The following is a 19,242-nucleotide window of genomic DNA, read 5'->3' on the forward strand; positions in this document are numbered from 1 at the left end:
TATGTTCCTGTAAGAAATGTTTCTTAGTGCTCCTTGCTGGCTTGCTGCAAAGAAGAAAGACAGTAAATATGGGAACCAGAGCCCTGCAATTATCCAGCTTGTTAAAGTGGGTGGTAACTCCTGGGATATTCCTGCTGACGTTGCTCCCTCTGTTTTACGAGGCATGAGCCCTGCCTCCAGGAGGCCACAGTAATCGGCTGTGTTAACTATGTGAGGCCCAGCTGCTCCCTCCTTCACTCAGGTGCGGCTCCCATTGACGGTGAGGGGAGTTTCGTGTGCATGAGTGACACCAGATTGGAGTCTCAAGGGTCCATTTACACTGCAGTAGAAGACCCACTGCAGCCACGGCTGGCCTAGTTCAGCTGACCGGGGCTCACAGCTATAAAGTTGCAGTGTAGACATTCAGGCTTGGGCTGGCGCCTGGGGCTGAGATCCGGAGCCCAAACTCCAGCCCAGGCCCAAATGTCCACTCTGCCTGAGGCGGCTGGCCGGGCGCTGAGACTGGGTTTTTTATCGCAGGGAAGACTATTGTGAGTTGAGGCTTTTCTCCACAAGGCTACACGCATGGATCTGAACTTACCTTCTACACTGGGGCTCTGCCCCTGTTGAAATCAGTCAGGAGCGCTGCCATCAGGCCCGGGGGCTGTTGCCAGTTGGCATCAAGCATGATCAGTGCAGAGAGGGATAATTTGCTGTGAGAACCATATTGCAAAACCTGGTGGTTGCCTCCCTGGACAGGACGGGCGCAGTGAGCCCATTGCACCGTCCTCTGGATAAAGAGCATCCTGAGCCTGCTTTACAGGGCATCCTCGCTGGAATGGCGCCAGCACCAACCCCTCTCCAACACAGCTCCATGGCTGCAGGCCCAGGGCTCTCCGCCAGAGACGGCCTGACTCACACGAGGTGCTGTGATTTCCCAGCAGATTCTCCTCTCTAGCCTGCCCCCTCAAGGCTGCTTTTGAAACCTTTAAAGCTGCTGGGCAGGAGCAGTTGGCAAATAGTGAACCTGAGCCATCAGCCCGGCTCCAGTCTCCAGGCTGGACGTTCTGTGTATCGCTAGCTTTGCCTGTTACTGCTGGGCCCTTGTTAGTTTCGACCCAGTTGAATTTGCCAGCAGATTTGGAGAGTTCTCAGCAGCTATGGGATTAAAGTGCAGGTCATGTGGGAATTACGTAAATGTCCAGCTCTGTTGCCTTCTCTTCCAGCCTGAAACTCTGCTTGGAATTCAGCTGCCACAAATAGTAACCCTAAAAATACCCCAATTTGGGTTTATTTCCCTACCCAAGGGCCTGATCCAATGAGGTGCTGAGCACCCTGGATTCTCTTGGGTGGGTGGTGGCTGCCCATTACCTAGAAGAACTGAGGTCTAATTGTCCCAGGCTGGCTCCTTTTTTTAATTTTTTCTTCACTAGAATTCTGTAGGTCTTCTCCAAGCGGCATTATAAAAAATCAGCCCCGCTAGTTCTCCCTTAGTTCTTGGAATGACCCTGTGATCAAGGAGCAGGGAGACGAGCATGCATGGATTTCCAGAAGGGACTCCAGCAGGGTGCGGGGACGGCTCTTTCTGGCCAAAGGGCAGGGTCTCCATCAGTGCAGGTGAGGAGGCATGGGAGCCAAGCTCTGGGATGGGTGTGTGTCTCCGTGTCCTAGAGCTGGCACCTAGCGATATGCTGAGTTATGCCATGAAGTGGTGAGAAGTGGAAGAGCCTGAGAGAGAATCAGCCTGGGGAAATGGCTCTGACCTTGCTCTCGCTGCCTGGCTGGATCCTGCGCCCCTGGGAGGCGAAGGTGCAGGATTGGGCCCAGCATTTCACACGAGGGACCATGTCTCTCATCATCCCAGCTCCACTTTGGGCAAAGTTGGGGCGAGAGGGGGGGAGGAGAGAGCTACATGTGGCAGGGAGCCCAGAGATGAATTTTGCAGCAATTTGACAGGCAGTGCCAATGCTCAGCTTACCTTGCTCAGCCAACTGGCTGCTGGCCAGTGAAGCACTAAGAGATAGAGAGAATGCCAGGAAACTCAGCCTAACTGTTGAAATCCTCCACATCTGTTCCTTTTCAAGCAGCCAGGCCTGGCTGGCGCTGTGGAACGTGCTGTGCTCTGGGCCCTGAGTCTGCAGTGACAATATCAAACCATCCGCAGGGACGCTAGCCTCAGTTTCCTGGCCTCTGCGTCAAGCAGCGTTTTCCCTTTGCCTTGAGATTTCATCCTGCATGTTACCAGCTGCTTCAGAGGCTGCAGTGCCTCCACTAGCTTCTTCAGCTCCTTGACCACGCCTCGGGGGCTGTGTCCCTCAGCCTCCCCCATCACCACACTGCAGTGGGAATCGGCCGGGCTCCCCAAACCTCAGCGCTCTGAACCTCTTCTCCTCTTCCCCAGGAGCAGTGCTTGGGTCCTGGAATTATTCCTCTGACGGCTGCTTCCGTGCTCATGTTAGCGCAGCATCTGCCACCTCTCCGGTGCAGTTAGTGAGAGAAGTAGCAATAACAGGTGCTGCCTGTCTCCGGACTTTCCCCACTGCTGCTCTGTGACACGCTGGCATGGTCCTAAGGAGAGCTGGGCCCAAATGCGGCATTGGGTCAGTGATGGGGAGATTCCATCTTCCGCAAGCAGCAAGGGTTGGGCCCCTTCGTCCATGGAAATCTGTTCCTGTCTGCACCCTCCAGCTGCTGCCTGGTGCCTTCTGCCTGCTCTTTGGGGAGGGGAAGGGAAGCCGGCAGCCAGTTGGCGAAGGCTGACGTCTCCACTGGGACAGCTGAGCTGGGCTGGTCCTGGAGGAGGCTGCTAAGTGACACAGGAGAAGAAGCTCTGAAACGTCCCGTGTGTCATGCAGAAACCTTGCTATGGTTGACTATTCCAGTGCTGTGTGTGCCTAGCCCCAGGGCTGGTCTACACTGGGATCCTACACTGGCACAGCTATGATGCACCGAGAAGTGAATTTTTCACAGCCCTGAGCGATGCAGTTACACTGACCGAACTCCCGATGTACACAGCACTTGGTCGACGGGAGAATTCTCCCATCAGGTTAGCTCCCGCCCCTCCAGGAGGTGGATTCCTATGCTGACGGCAGGACTCCTCCTGTGCCATCATAGTGTTTTAAGTGTAGACACAGCCATACCTCAGTCTACAGCTTACATTTGCAGGTGGAAGTGTGGTCAAGTGGTTAGAATACAGCACTGGGAGGCAGGACACCCCTCTGCTGCCAGCATGTGACTTTGGATAAGGTCACTTCCTCACTCTGTACCTCAGTTTCCCACTATGTAGTGGAGGTTCTGGTGCTCTGTGAGAGAGCTTTGAGATTGTCAGATGAAAGTGCTACATAAGGACAGAGTGTTGTCAATGGAGGGCATTGTAACGTCATTTACAAGGGGCTGGCAGCAGAGCAGAGGCCTGAGTCAGTGCCAGGCTGCCTGTCGGTTGCTTAGGGTGGGGGTGGGGGTATGTGGGTTGCAGGTGGCAGGAGGGAGATAGCTGATAGTTGTGAAAGGGGAACTGACGATTGGAGCATAGACTGGGTATCGAATGAGGGAGCTGCTTATCTCCTTGCCTTTTGTGACTCTCCTTGCAGTCAGGCAACTTTGACTCAAAGTGAAAGGAGTGTGTGGGAGATTGTCAGTGATGCATTTGCAGCACAGGGCTGCTTGACAGTCTGAGTAGCAGATGCTACCTCTGCACCTGTGTTGGGTGTGCGCATGTGCAGAGCAAGGCAGTAGTAAATTAGCGGAAGGGTCAGAAAAGGAGAGTCCCATCCTGGTCATTGCTAAAGAGCAGCTGAGGCTGGTGTTCAGTGGCTAGACAGATCTCTGTTCTTTGACATCATGGAAAGCTATTGTTGTTATGGTAATGCCACAGATGCTGATTAGAATCAGGGCCCCACTGTGCTAGGTGCTGTACATACACATGGCCCCTGCCCCAAACAGTTTACAATCTGAGAAGACACAATCAGAGGAAAGGAGGCAGGCAGGGCTATAACTTACGATCCCAGAGATTGGGGTGGCCAGGCACACGTCCAGTAAGTTCCGGTTTAATTTTCCATGCTTTTGGGGGCAGCCACAGAAACATCTGGTGGAATAACATAAGGGAGCCATGCTGAGAATCAGGGTATGTCTACACTTGCAATTAAAAACCTGCAGCTGGCCTGTGCCAGCTGGCTTGAGCTAAGGGGCTCGGGCTAAGAGGCTGTTTAATTGCAGTGTAGACGTTTGGGCTCAGGCTGGTTCCTGTGCTCAAATGTTTAGTCTGCAGTTAAATATCCTCTTAGCCCAAGTCAGCGAGCACAGGCCAGCCCCGGCTGTCTAACTGCAGTGTAGACGCACCCTTAGTAACCACGTAGGCTTTTGAATAGAGTTTCTTTTCCACAAGGCTCATTCTTAATCCTTCACTATTGCAAATGGCGAGTTAAACTTTCTGCATGCCTTTGAAGGTGCGCTGTAATTAGACATTCCTAATTAATGGCAGTGTTAAGCAGCCAGCCTGGATCCAGTTGCTTTATGCTAATCCAAACAAACAGTAGCTCAGACAAAATGAAAAAGCCAGGACGGATTTAGGGCATGTCTACACCTGCCATTTAAAGCGGATAAAGTCCCTTTTTTGCGCAAAAACTGGGGGAGCGTCTACACTTGCCAATGACTTTTTGTTGTGAAACTCAGAAGTTTCACCGGAGAAAGAAAACCACCTCCACGAGAGGCGCACAGCTCTTACCACAGATGCTGATTAGAATCAGGGCCCCAGTGATGTGCAAGGAAAGACACATTCTGCCTGTTTACAGAGCTTTTAGCCTCCGGAGGATATCCCACAGTGCCTAGGTGACCACTCTGGCCAGCAGCCAGGTAAACAGACGTCCACCCCTCCCCCTGTAAAGCCCTGGGAACTTTGAAATTCCCCTTCCTGTTTTCTTGGCAAGTGCTCACTTATGATCTGGCCAGGTGCCTGCTTCAGGGAGCAAAGGATCCCCTGCTTGGAGCAATGCTGAGCTACTGAAGCTGATCAGTGTTTGAGGAGAGGGGGCTGTACAGGGACCCAGGATGCCCCGTGATCACGCCCCCACTTCCCACTAGACCTATCCTCAAAATGGAGAGAGCTGCACTGTGGGATAGCTGCCCTCAGTGCGCTGCTCTCAACGAGGATGGAACTGCTGCAAATGTAAACACTCTCTGATGCCTGTGGAAGTGAGTACACAAACCTGCGCTTTTCTTTCACCGGTTCAGTATCACTGGTGAAACTGACAGTGCAAAAACTCTGCAAGTGTAGACATGGCCTCAGGGAGGGATTTCCCAGGGCTTAGCAGCACCCAACCTGCACCAAGCTCTCTGAGCGCTTTTGGAAATCTGATCTCAGCTGTGTGAGGGCTTTGTGCTCTTCTGAACACCTGGCCGCTAGGGAACTTCTGTGTGGTTAACAGCCCCAGCTCCTGGCAGGCCAAAGGAGAGTGAGCCCCAAAGCAGAGTCCTTCATAGAAAACATCTGGTGAATTTTAGTGAAAAAGAACCAGTTAACGGCTCACTTGGGCCAGACATAAGACTGCAGGGCAGGGCGAAGCCAGAATCTGCACTGGAATGACTGTCAGTTCTGTGGAGCAGGGACTGTCTCTGCTCCCCCTTTGATCTTCAAAGACTCAGTGCTAAGACCAAGATGCTGGAGAGGCTTCTTGTTAAGGCACTTTTTGCAGATGACTGTGCCTTGATGGCCCATAGACAAGACAACCTTCAGGTCATCGCTGGTAGATTTTCTGAAGCATCCCAGCTCTTTGGCTTCACCATCAGTCACGGAAAGACCGAGGTCTTGTTCCAACCAGCACCTCGTTCCAATGCCCTAGTGCCAGTCATCTTCATCCCAGGCACACAGCTGAAAAATGGGGATTATTCAAGTATTTGGGCAGCACCATCTCGAGTGACGGTTCCCTTGATCAGGAAATCTCCAGAATTAGTAAAGCCGGCCAGATCCTTGAATAAAAGTTCTTAACCAACACAAAATCTGTCTCTCCACCAAACTGAAGATCTACAGTGGTTCTAACATCTCTCCTGTATGGATCTGAGACATGGACTCTTTATAGACGTCACATTAAACAGAGTGAGCAATTTCACATGCGCTCTCTCCGCTCAATAATGAGTATTCGCCGGCAGGACAGTGACTGATATTAAGGTCCTTGAGAGAGCAGACACATCCAGCATTGAGGAAATGTTACTGAGAGCAAAACTTAGGTGGACCGGGCATGTCATCAGAATGGAAGACACCGTCTCCCAAAACAGATCTTGTATGGGGAGCTGAGTCCGGGCAAAGGAAAGAAGAGTCAGCCGTATAGGCGATTCAAAGATAATCTGAAGAGGAGTCTCCAGTGGGCTGGCATCAATCCCAAAGAACTTGAGCAAATGGCTCAGAACAGGTCTTGCTGGCTGTCTCTGACGAGATCAGCATGTGACAGGTTTGAGTGGGACTAATGAAATCGTGTCCAGGCTGCACGTGAAAGGTGCCACAGAGTTGCATCATCAAACGTTGCAGATACAGACTTCCCATGCTATCAGCGCGGCCGCCTCTGTGCATCAGGGTTCGGATTGAGGACTCATATGCGTAGCCGTATATGAGAATTGTGACAATATCGTCAGCGATGGACTCCCAAAATATAGGTACAGCGCCCAGCACTGTGGGATCCTGGGCTGTGACGAGGGCTCGTAAGTGATAAATGGTGTTTGGGTTTGTGTGGTTAGACAGTTGGCAAGCCTAGTCGGGACTGAGCCCATGTCTCTTGGCATACCCCTGGTGCAGGGGGCAGGAGAGGGCTTGGCCAAGGCATTCCCCTGCCGCAGCTATTCCTCAGTGACGTGAGGCCTACAGGGGCCGTTGTCATCCAGGTGCAAGTTGGGCAGAGCTCAGGGATTGTGTCGGGGCTCACCTGGCCCCATGCCCAGCGTTCTCCCCCGGCTCACATTTCACCCTGACTCCCGCTCTTCCTCATCCCTTTCCCCTTTGTGATTGACCTCAAATGCAGCTATTGAACAGCCCAAGCCCTGGGAGAACAGTACCCTGGCTGGCCTTCGTTGTCGCTGGCTCCTTGGCCCCCTGCAGACACATCCCGAGGGTGACTCTCCACCCATCCTCTCCTGTTGGCCTTGCGCGGCCGTCTCCTGCTCGATGCCCTATTGGGACTCGGCGCAGCATCGCTGGAAGCAGAGCGTCAGCACGCTCAGGCCCTGTGTAATCACAACAGCTGCCCCAGGTGTTTTGCACCACCCGCAGTAAGATCTTGGTGGGCTGGGCCCCCTACGGTGGTCTCACCCCAATGTGGTCTCACAAGCGTTGCTAAACTAGAAAAGTACCCAGCCCCCAGCTCCCAGCAAGCTACCCTGGAAGGGTGTGTGGGTGCATCATAGTCCTGTCCTATGGACCTTAGCATCAGCGTAAGCATGGTTAAACTGTGATGCGGGAGAGGGAAATCTCTGAGCTGACATGTTTGTGAACTGTCCTCAGAGCTGGGCCCGCTGACACACACAAGCAGGGAATTAAAGAGACAATGTTGCAGCAGAAAGCGGCTTATTAAAGAAAAACTAGGTCAGGGCTTAATTTGATTTGAATTCTGTCTTCATATTTCCACTGGAGGCACAACACTTTCTCCTACCAGCTGACAGAGCATTCAGGGCAGACTGGCAGAAGAGCTTGTGAAAGTGTGGGAAAGGTGCAGCACCCCTGGAGGTGCAGAGCAGGTGCAGTGTGGACAGCAGCAACACGTCTCCTCCATGCCAGGTTGCCCCGACAGTGACGTGGCAGGAGAGTTCATTCTCCACGCCCATCCAACCTGTGCCCTTCGGCTGTGAGTTTGCTGTGTGTATGGGCCCGTGTCTAACCTTGGGCCTGGACCAAGACATGGAGCTTGTCCAGAGTTAAACAATGCACTGGCTCTTAAGTGTCTGAAACACTTAACGTCAAACTGAAAGGCCTCCCATTGTCACCGTGCCCTGAAGTGACACAGAGGCCACCTAGTGAGGGCTTCAGGATCTGACCAGAGCTTCCTCAACAGCCAGGCTTAGGCTCAGGAGCTGAGAATGATCTGAGATTTCGCCCCTTCCAGAGGAAAGTGGAAATCTCCCTACTTCAGCTTAGCTGCAGCAAAGACCCTGCTGGCAGGGAGGACGGTGAAGGTGGAGGGGACAGACTTCAGGGTGGAGAGAGGAAACTAGATTACGTGTGAGCCTCTCAGTGGTGGTGGCATAGGTGCTGGAACTAGGGGTGCTGCCGCACCCCCTGGCTTGAATTAGTTTTCATCATACGCAGGGTTTCCAGTTTGGTTCAATGGCTCTCAGCACCCCCACTATACAAATTGTTCCAGCACTGCTGGCCAGTGGTGATGGTTTTATTAGGTGCTGAGGTGCTCTGGTGGTGATCACAGTATAAGGGCTTAGACAGCTCCGTTGTGAAGGACCTCGAGTGTCAATCTGCCACCTACGGCAGCCCCCACTAGCCTGGTGGGAGTCAGCTAGGGAGTGTGGATCCGTGGGGTCAGAGATGCAAGCCTGTCTCTCAAATGTCCCTCTTGTCTAGGGATGTCACTCATGTTTACTTTCCAAATTCCCAGTGTCCCGCATCAGTTTGACGCCCCTTCTCATTGGTTATTGACAATTGTTCACATCAGAAGTGAAGAATTCATCACTCGTAAGGCCAGTCGGGACCCGTACGAAACCTCCAGGGCCCAGACTGTCGCCCCGAGACACCCGCGTTGACCCGAAAAGCTTGTGTCTGTGCTGCAGTGTAACTCTGAGCTAGACAGCCGGGCTTCATTTAAAGGAGAATGTCCCATGTTATGCAATGGTTAATTACCATTCCTGGTTAAAAGTGTGGCTGTCAATGCCAGTTTGCTTGACTTCAGCCCTGCCAGGGAGGTCACAGAGGGCTGGTTACCCTGCAGGAAGGACTCCCACGGCATTTTTAAGTTTCCTGCCCAAATAATGTTTGTGCATCCCTCATTTGGGGTCACATGCTGCATCCCGCATTTGGGTCTGAGGGACAGGTGCCTGATTTCTGTCTAAGTGACCCGCACTGGGTATCTAGACACTTAATCTCTGATCTTCAGGGCAGGAGGAGATGGGGGCAGCCATTAGGCGGTCTGTGTGCCCCCGACATGTAGACAAGAGGGGGAGCAGAACTCCAACTTAAAGCACGTCTGTGCAACTGTGACAGGCTGGTGGGCTGGCCTGGGGGCAGCAGATGGTGTAGGGATGCCATCCCATCAACCCAGTGGCGCCTGTTCCACCAACATCTAATGGAAAAGGCCATCACCAAGCACTGGCAAATGGGACTCCATAAAGCTCTCTCTTTCCTGGTGTGCCCAGTGACTCAAAAGCGAAGCCTCTATCCTACAAGCTCAGCAGTTGGCCTCACTGGGGGTGGAAGTAGACAAATGTGGCTAGTGTACTCTTCTTGAGTTCCAAGGTGATGGGTTCAAATCCTGATTAGATCACAAGTGAGTTTGGCGAGCTCAGAGTCCCCAGGGGGTCTCTGCCCAGGCAAAGGTGTCCTTGGTGATGCTGGGTTCATGTAAACCCAGCCACTTCAGGGGAAACGAACGACGTGGCCTAGGACAGCAAAGAGTTAACAGAACATCAGCTACCAGAAGCACCTTTGAACACCACACATATGGAGGTTGCTGAGTGGAAAATCAAGACACTGGCCCTGGTTTTGACCAAGGTTAAATTTAGCTCTGCTGGATCTGTCAGTTGATTTCATTTCCTCTCTCTCTGCACGGGCGAGGTGAGGCTTGCAACAGTCTAGTAACCTCTGATTGTTTGCTCACCGGTAACATGCTTCAGAGCGTGCAGCGTAATTCCACAAAGCCGGCTCCTGGCTGGGATCCCGACCCTTGTTCTCAGGACGGACTCCCTTGTGGTCCTTCTGAGACCCAGGAACTGGGCTGAAGGATGCCTGCTCTAGGAGTCCTATAGAGGCCTCAGTATTAGGACCAGTCTTGTTGGGTTTGTGTGTGAATCTGCCCTGCAGGCTCCATTCCCTGCCACTGGGACGTGCTGCTGGCAGGTCATTTGGAAGCAGGAATTCCAGCCTGGACATTTTCCTCCTTCAGCCTTGTCATTATGTTTCTTGCCACCACCCCAGCTCCCCCAGAGAATCGGTCCCGAGTGAATGGAAGGGAGCCTTGTGCACAGGACAGTGTGTCAGGAAACCTGGGGACTAGACCTGGTTCTGCCACAAACTCACAAGTCGTTTCCCTGCTCTGTGCCTCAGTTTCCCCACTTGGAACATGGGGAGAACACATACCTGCTGCAGAGGGGCGCCGGACAGGTTAATGTTTGTAGGGCCCCATAGCTCGATAGGACTCCAGCAATGCATGCAGGCAAGTCAGACCTCATTATTAAACCCCCTCCCCATGGCTCTGCCTTGGCTCTCACTCTTCCTGCGACATCCCTGACAGTCTGGTTCTGGGTCTCTGAGAGGAGACTCTTGGGCCATCGGTTAGTGTCTTAGAATGGGTCTCACTCATGACCTCACCAGGTCTCCAGAGGGAAAGCCTAATGCACTAACCCACTGCACCCCTCTAACTGCCCCTGCCCGGCAGGGACCCTATTCATCAATCCAGTTGGGCACAGTTTGTCAGCAGGGACAGAGATCTGTACATATTTGGTTTGTTTCCCTCTCCAGAGGGCTCTTTCTGTAGCTGGACCCCAAACCTGACAGCTGCTCTCTGGCTCTGTGTGTTTATCTCTACTATGCCCATCCCCTGCAGTACATGCCTGTCTCCGTTAGGGTTACTGTCTCCATCCCTGGGGTGGGTTATGGCTGGAAGGCTACATCAAATAGGGGGGTTTAAGCCCCAGCTTAGCTGCTTCAGAAGCTCATTCTACAGCTGGGCACTTTCACCTGAAAGCATCCCACCTGTGATTCTTGTGAGCATCACCCGATACTCTGCACCCCGAAGGATGCAGCTGTCTCAGAGGGTCATAGATAGGACTGGCACTATCTGGTGTGGCTGGGTCCTGCTCTATGAGGGATTTGACAATCAAGGCTCAGGTCTTGCAGAGGGACCAGTGGCGGGTGCCAGGCATTGTTGGTATGCCAAGCTGGCAGTTTGGGGAATGCAGCTCACCTTGCACAGAAGGCAGTGTGGCTGTAACTGCCTGACATTCAGTGACTATCGGCCTGAATCCTAGTGGCACAGGAGTTAAGGGGAACGCTCCTGGTTATGTCTGTCCTGTCCTACTGTCCCATTTCCATTGCAGATGTGCTGTGTCTGGGTGTCATGTTGCTCATGATGTCCTGTCCTGCTGTATTATAATCCCAGTTTGAGCTCGCCTGTTTGCCTGGATGCAAACTGTGTTCTGCATGGTGTATTTTACAAAGCAGACATGGGGACAGCGCCTTGGCTAGCAGAACTTGGAATAGCTCCACTGACAGCCATTCCATACCAAGCTGCACAAGCTGAGGGTCTGGCTCATGGCCACTAGAGACCCAGGTGTGGTGCCGGTGACAGCTTGTCAGAAAACTTCCAGTAGATAAGAATGGCCATACTCGGTCAGACCAAACGTCCGTCTAGCCCAGTATCCTGTCTTCCGACAGTGGCCAATGCCAGGTGCCCCAGAGGGAGTGAACAGAGCAGGGAATCGTCAAATGATCCATTCCCTGTCGCCTGTTCCTGGCTTCTGGAATCATCCTGCCCATTCTGGCTAATAGCCATTGAAGGACCTATCCTCTATGAACTTATCCTGTTCTTTTTTGAAGCCTGTTATAGTCTTGGCCTTCACAACTCTGGCAAAGAGTCCCACAGGTTGACTGTGCGTTGTGTGAAGAAATGCCTCCTGTTGTTTGTTTTAAACCTGCTGCCTGTTCATTTCAGTAGCGCTAGAGTCCACAGGATTATAAACTCCCTAGGCCTGGGACTGGTTTATACATTCTTGAGCAAATTGTTGCTTAAATACTCTCACACGTGGCCTTACTGTGCCTAGCCCATGTATAATATTCTGCATTGCTCCTTCTAGACCCCTTCCCCTCCTCCCTCATGCTCCCTTCATCCTGCCGCACTTCCCACACCCTGCTCAGCTAGACCCTTTGGTCCATAGGCCAGGGATGAGTCCCTGCTGTGACGTGTCACAATGTGTCAGCTACCAACCAGGTCACACTACCCGTCCCTCTCCATCCAGCATGAAGGCCGGTTCCTCAGGCTGGAGACCCTAGGCAGGTGGCTTTGATCTGTGTTTTAAGGCTGGGTGGCCGGCTGATGGGAGATAGGAGCATTCCTTCCACATCTCCACACATGGCAGCCTGCTGGGAAACGCTAAACACCATTCTCTTCCCCTGCCCTGTGCAATGAGGGGAGAGGCAGGTTCTGGACTGCTGGCTGATGTGAGCTCTGCAGAGGGAATGGCTGGGAAATGGAGAGATCCTCGGGGCACTGTTTACAGTAAGACTCATGCTCTGTAGCTCCAGGGAAGCAGAGGCTGGGGTTTCATCTATTAATATGAGCTGTGCTGGCATTGTGGTTGGTTCCTGTGCATCTGTCTCCAGTTGAGGCTCGGTCCTGGGGCAGGTTGGGAGGGGAAGCTAAGGCAGTGTGGCCCCTTTGAGTAGCTCACGCAGTGTGTACTTTACCCCAGCTTTGACTCACCTCAGTTGGGCTCAAGGCCATGCTCTTTGATCCCTGCGCTCTGAGTTTTATCTTAGTCCTCAGAGTTTTGTGAGGGGCCTTCTTGCACTGGCTGAGGGTGGGGGAGGGCATTAGTGCAGGCAGGAGCTGGCTGGCTTCCCTGCACAGACCCTGGGCACCCCTGGCTACTGCATCCCGAGGACTCCCACACATCTTTCCTGACTTGCTACAGAGCTGTTCTCCCTATGCTGTGGCTCTCGCTAACCATCCTCATTTCTCTCCCATCTCCACTCCCCGCTGCTCTCTGCATTCTCTTTCTTCACACCAGGTGCTGCTCCTCAGACTTTCCCGTTCACCAGCTTTTCCCACAGCTTTGCTTCTCTCTATCCTCCGGTCCCTGCCACTCTCACACTGCACTGCCTGATGGCTTGGCCGGGCCGATTGACTTACCCATGCCAGCCCCGTGAGTGCTCTGACACTAGTGCTGGTGCAGGTTCGTATGTTGCATGACAAAACCAATCAAGAGAGCTAGGCAAATAATGGAGTTTTCAGTTTGCTGACATTCTGAAAAATTGCTAATATATATACATTTATTTAGTTAGTTAGTTCTTGTTGAACAAAACTCTTCATCCTCCCACAGTGAGTGTTTCATTGCGAGTGTGAGCATTTTAAACATTTTTTAAAATAAAACAGAAGAAAATATCAAAAAAAGCAAAATGTTTTGAACCAAGAAACATTTTGATTTTTTTTCCAGAGTCTTTGTAGGTCTTGTTTTTTACTGAATCAATTTGTCAAAACTGACATGAATTCTTGGGAGTGTCAGTATAGTGGAAACTGCATTTTTTTTTTCTGAAAAAAGGGGTTTGGCTGAAAAATTTCACCCAGCTCTACTGATTAACAGCCTTCTCTAGCCTGTCCCTCCCCCATCTCTACACGTGCCCTTCTGACACATCCCTTGTCTGTTTGCGGTTTTCTCTGTGGCTGTCTCAGAAGTGCTGAGCATTGTTCTTGTAAAATAACCCCATTTCAGGTTTGCTTGTAAAACATCAAAGCCCCCAGGTGGAGAGATCCTGGCCATGAATGCCTAGGGCAGAATCCTTACAATCAGAGCACTCATGGGAAAGGGCGTTGGGACCAAGGAAACCTATTCTGTGAAGTGCCTTGTGTTTTATCTGAATGGAAGCTGGCATCTATCTAGGACAGACCCACAAAGACTGTCTAATCTCACAGTAGCTTTGATGAGGCATCAAGAACTGATTTGTCCTTTAAACCAGCGACTGCCACCCTTTAGTTGAGGTCTCACCAATCAGACATCCTGGTTTTACTCTGGGCTAAATTCTCTAGTCTTTAGTGGAGCAAATCTTCTGTAGATTTAAAGGAGAGATTTGCGTGATTAAGGACCATGGAATTTGGCTCTAGGTAAAGATTGCTCTGATTCACTCAATGGACTTACTCCACTTGTATATTCAGAGCTAGATCTGGGGACTTTGCTCGCTAAAGTAAATTTCAGGCACATTTTGCTCCTGTTTTCCCACGGAGGGGAGCATAACTTGAGGCAGGGAGCTGGATTCTGCTAGCCCACACATCATTAAACAATTATCTGTGTTATGACTGCAGAATCTTTGATTTAGGAGAAGGGCAGTTGGGAGTCCGCTGACTAATCCTCTCAATCCCATCCTACTTAGTGTGTGTGTGTGTGTGTGTGTGTGCGCGCACGTACAACTTCCTGAATCTCTACTTAAAGCCACAGTAATGTTGTATACTTCTCTAGCACCTTTTAGCCAAGAAGCTGACAATAGCACCCAACGTACATTCGTGAATGTACCTCACCACTATGTATGTTAGGGTCTGCAACAGGGTGTACCAGACCTTAAGGGAACAACAGGGGAAGTCTCTCAGGTCAGAAGCACCCTGCCCTTATGTCTCCCTCCATATGCCTTGTAAAAGTGGTAGCCCAGCAGCTGAGCGGCTGCTCCCAGGGAAGCGTTCGTAGTGAGCCCAGATCCAAGCTGCTCCAGTGGCTGTGCATTCCTTGTTTTAAATGATTTGAGTCGCAGGCGGGGTTAACACTCTTCATGAGTCCACCTGGATTGTTCCAAGTGGCACCTCCTAGTGCTTACGAGATGCTTGCAGGTCCAAGGCCCACAATCGCTTTGGGTTCTCAGGGTGGGATAAGAGCACAGAACTTCCCTATGTGCAGTTGTGGTGTTGCACAGCAACGGGCCAATGCCGTGCCGTGACCTGGTGGCACTTTGTGGCCACACGAATAGGAGACATGGGAAAAAAACCTGACGACCCTGACCTCGCCAGCCCTGCTCCTTACATGAAAAAGTCCTGTCCCAGGGCATTGCTGGGGATGTGGGCCTCACGCATCACAGACTCATAACTAGTCTCCTGTGAAGCCAATGGCCTGTGGGGGTGGGAGGAACCAGATGATTTTGACATATATATTTTGAAATCAGTTTCTCAACTGAGAGTAATTTTGGCAATGCAGAACGCTGCCTCATTGCCTGGAGTGGCCCAGATGTAAACACAGAGAGTGCCCATCAAATGGTCGCAGATGGCTCACTCCAGTCATTCAGCAACCTCAGAGTCCAAGTTCCCAGCACTTGTAACGCAGGGTTCCCATAGTTCCAAGGGAGCAGGGCTGGTGGGGTTGATCCAAGACAGGGCATGCCCCATACTCCGCATGGAGCACAGACCTGCCATGCTCTCCCATCCACCACCCAGCCTAGCTCCTAGTTAAATGAACCGTTAGCTGTGCAAGTTGATGTGATAAGGGGGAGACTTCCTGCTCAGTTTCCTGTGTCAGTGGAGGTAAGAACGGCCTCATGGTGAAGCAATGGGCCTGGGTTTGGGGAGACTTGAGAGCTATTCCTGGCTCTGATGCTGAGTTACCCTGTGATCATGGGGAAGTCATTGCATCATTGTGTTTCAGTTTCCCCATCTGTAAAATGAGGGTAGTGTCACTTACCTCCCTCACCGGGGAGCTGGGAAATACAGTGAATGTTTGTAAGGGGGTTGGAGCTTAGATGGCAGGTAGGGGAGAAGGGCGGCTGCTGCTGATTGCAAAGGACTTTGGCAGCCGGGTTTATCGCCTGTTAATTACATATCTAGCATGCACCTACCAGGCAGAGGATTTTCCACGGCAGGACCCACTGGTCAGATTTGGCAGTAACTTGCATGGAAACAACTGTAGCTTGGCAGCCTACACAGCCCCCTCCATGACAGGAGTTCATAGCCTTGTATCTCGCAGTGGTGATGCCCAGGAACAGCACAGGCTGGGTGGGCTGAGGTAACCCTGCTCTCTAATTTGGCAAGAGTGCAGAATTCCCTGCCCTGGTCCCATTGCAAGGGATCTAGGAAAGACAGCAGCTGAGTATTTTTCTTGGGATGTGAGTGTCTGCTTCATAAAATGGGCAGTAACAGTGCTTCAAAACCGGCCAAAGTCTGGCTAACTGCAGATTGGGGGAAATCCTTGCAGTGCAGCACAGGGGCCTGGGATAACATGTCACAGCTGGAGCCCAGCTTCCTTTCCAGTTACTGTGCAGGGAAGCAAACCGATTCAGGGTAGTTTGCTTTGGAATACGAGAGAGCTTCATTCAAGATAGTCTAGCACAGTGGTTTTCAACCAGGGTACGTGTACCCCTGGGGGTACGCAGAGGCCTTCCAGGGGGTACATCAACTCCTCTAGAGATTTGCCTAGTTTTACAACAGGCTACAGAAAATACCCTAGCAAAGTCAGTACAAACTAAAATATCATACAGATGCTGACTTGTTTATATTGTGCTGTAGACTATACACGGAAAGGTAAGTACAATATTTATATTCCAGTTGATTTATTTTATAATTATATGGTAAATGTGAGCAGTTTGTCAGTACTAGTGTGGCTGTGATACTTTTGTAGTTTTATGTCTGAGTTTGTAAACAAGGAGTTTTGAAGTGAGGTGAAACTTGGGGGTCCGCAAGCCAAATCAGACTTCTGAAAGGGGTACAACAGTCTGGCAAGGTTGAGAGCCGCTGGTCTAGCATGTGTGTTTTCTATGTAACATATTCAGGCTGTTTATCTCCGGGAGTGGGGAGGTTCTGCTGACAGGTTTGTGCTTGTGGGTTGCTGTCCCCAGGTGTTTGTTCTTTGTATTACTGTAGTGACCTATCAGCCCCAGCCATGGAGCAGGACCCCATTGTGCCGGGCACTGTACAGACAGAACCTAAAGACAGTCCCAGTCCCAAGGAGCTTACAATCTAAGTATAAGATAAGAGACAATGGATGGATACAGACAGAAGGGGAAGTACAAAGAAATAATGAGACAATACGGGTAGGACGATGGGCTATAAACATTCCCTCTTGCACAGCTGGGGGCAGTTCCTTCTTTGCATCATAACATATTACAGCATATTTAGAACATGTTAACTCAAGAAAAATATTACAAAGTAGCAGCACTGTGATGAAACCATCTAATACTGTATCTTAGACTACGAGTGCCCAATTCACTCTGAATTTCTCCGGCATTTGTTATGTTCCAGTGTAGTTCATCTCTGAATAACAATGCCCTTTTCCCCAGCATGCAACAGACTGGGTCCCTGGGCATATTTGATGAACATAAAAAAGGCCAGACTGGGTCAGGCCAAGCGTCCATCTAGCTCAGTGCCCTGTCTTCTGACAGTGGCCAGTGCTAGGTGCCCCAGAGGGAATGAACAGAACTGGGAATCTTCAAATGATCCATCCCCTATTGTCCTTTGCCAGCTTCTGGCAAACAGAGGCTAGGGACACCTTCCCTACCCATCCTGGCTAATAGCCATCGATGGACCTATCCGCCATGAACTTATCTAGTTCTTTTTTGAACCCTGTTATAGTCTTGGCCTTTACAACATCCTCTGGCAATGAGTTCCACAGGTTGACTGTGCGCTGTGTGAAGAAATACTTCCTTTTGTTTGTTTTAAACCTGCTGTCTATTCATTTCATTTGGTGACCACTAGTTCGTATGTTCTGAGGAGCAAATAACACTCCCTTATTTACTTTCTCCACATCAGTCGTGACTTTATAGACTTCTATCAAATCCTCCCTTAGTTGTGTCTTTTCCAAGCTGGGAAGTCCCAGTCTTATTAATCTCTCCTCATGTGGAAGCTGTTTCATACTCCTGATCATTTTTGTTGCCTTTTTCTGAACCTTTTCCAATTCCAATGTAGCTTTTTTGAGGCAGGATGGCCAAATCTGCACGCAAGATTCATGATGTGGGCGTACCAGATGTGATCTCCCCATCTCAAAAAAGATATATTGGAATTGGAAACGGCACAGAAAAGGGCAACAAAACTGATGTCCTGTCTGGTGATTTTACTGACTGAACCAAGCTCTGATTATTGTTTACTTCTGTCAGCCTGCAGAGCCAACACGACGAGGCGAGCATGAGCTGGAGGCTGTCCTGGCTTGTGCATCATCAGCAGAATTTCTCTCCATTCTGAGGCCTGGGTTCTGCATTGCCCTCTGCCTTGTGCCGGCATTGGCTCCAGTGCCTGATGGGGCCGAGCGATAGCATTTTTGCTGTAGAGAATCAGGCTCTGGATGCGGATCTTTATCGTTGCTAGTGCATAAGCCTGAATGAACCCAGCCCGAGTCTCCAGGGCTGGGGCAGTTTGCAGGGCAGGCAGATAGAAAAAATGCATCTTACAATTTATAAACTGATCCGACTTGATCTGGAATCAATGCGAGCAAATGAAGCTGGAACCCGGAGTAAATTCGGGCTCTGAAAGGCTAGGGGATGGTGTTGCCATAATAATTCAGAGCGTCCCCTTAAGCCTTCCATCTGGTGATCTCATGGCACTTTGCAAACAGCCCCTGGGAAGGAGTTCAGGAGAGTCATTGGCATTGTGCCGACAGGGCAGCTGGGGCACAGGGTGGCTCAGGGCCAAGCCAAAGCGAGTGGCTGGCAGTGCCGGGAATAGAACCCAGGAGTCCATGACAGAGAGAAACAGATTTGAGGCTCCTTATATTTTGTCATCTGGCACAATAGCTTCTTGGGTAACCCCAACCCTGGCCACTCAGTTAGCATGATCCACACAAGGCGGAGACCTCTAGCCTTTCCCATCAGCAGGGGTGGATGGGGAAGTAATGGCAGCCCCATAGCATGTTTTACAGAGCCCAGCACTGCGATACGCTCCAGGGAACAAGCCTGCACTGGCTGAGGGTTAGGCCATCTTCATGTCTAGCCATCAACTCTGGGATGACATGCTCTGGCAAAGGGTGTGTTATACAGGGGAGGTTAGGAAAGAGCTGGGAGCTAGTGTTACCTCATGGTTGCAGCACCAGCCTGGGACTTCAGACATGGGTTCTGTTCCTGGCTCTGTCATTGGCCAGTGGGATGACATTGGCCAATGTCACCTATGCCGTGCCTCAGTTTCTCCTCTGTACAATGGGAATAATGACACTGCCTTCCTGTGTATAGGAGCTTTGAGATCTACTGGTGAAAAACGCTGTTGAACAGCTGAGAACTAGAGGGGGGCCATTCCCATAGGAGAATGGGGGAAGGAGGAGTGTTAGCATAAGTTCGGGCCCCATCCTGGCATAGGGGACGCTGCGTTAGCCAGAAGGTTGCTCGGCCATGGTTTCTCCTAGCTTCCAGCCCAGCCCAGCCCAGCCACCTCTCTCTGTCTTATCCAGTGT

The 19,242-nt window shown here is 51.2% G+C and overlaps 1 protein-coding gene across 3 annotated transcripts in view; it reads left to right on the forward strand.

Moving 5' to 3' along the window:
- The window catches only part of ENTPD2 (ectonucleoside triphosphate diphosphohydrolase 2), a 45,051-nt gene that overhangs the window by 5,355 nt on the left and 20,454 nt on the right, over positions 1-19,242 (forward strand). The window contains exons 1-2 of one of the 3 annotated variants that reach the window (XM_050926363.1): positions 4,193-6,624; positions 16,731-16,900. The exons of 1 other annotated variant lie outside the window; for it this stretch is intronic. In XM_050926363.1, the coding sequence (XP_050782320.1) occupies positions 6,579-6,624; positions 16,731-16,900 (216 nt within the window). In that variant the 5' untranslated portion in view covers positions 4,193-6,578. Of the gene's footprint in view, positions 1-4,192; positions 6,625-16,730; positions 16,901-19,242 lie in introns of those variants that run through there. One more of the 3 variants, XM_050926366.1, reaches the window with a different exon arrangement.

This window comes from Gopherus flavomarginatus, chromosome 17 (genome assembly GCF_025201925.1).
Source record: "Gopherus flavomarginatus isolate rGopFla2 chromosome 17, rGopFla2.mat.asm, whole genome shotgun sequence".
Taxonomy (NCBI): domain Eukaryota; kingdom Metazoa; phylum Chordata; order Testudines; family Testudinidae; genus Gopherus; species Gopherus flavomarginatus.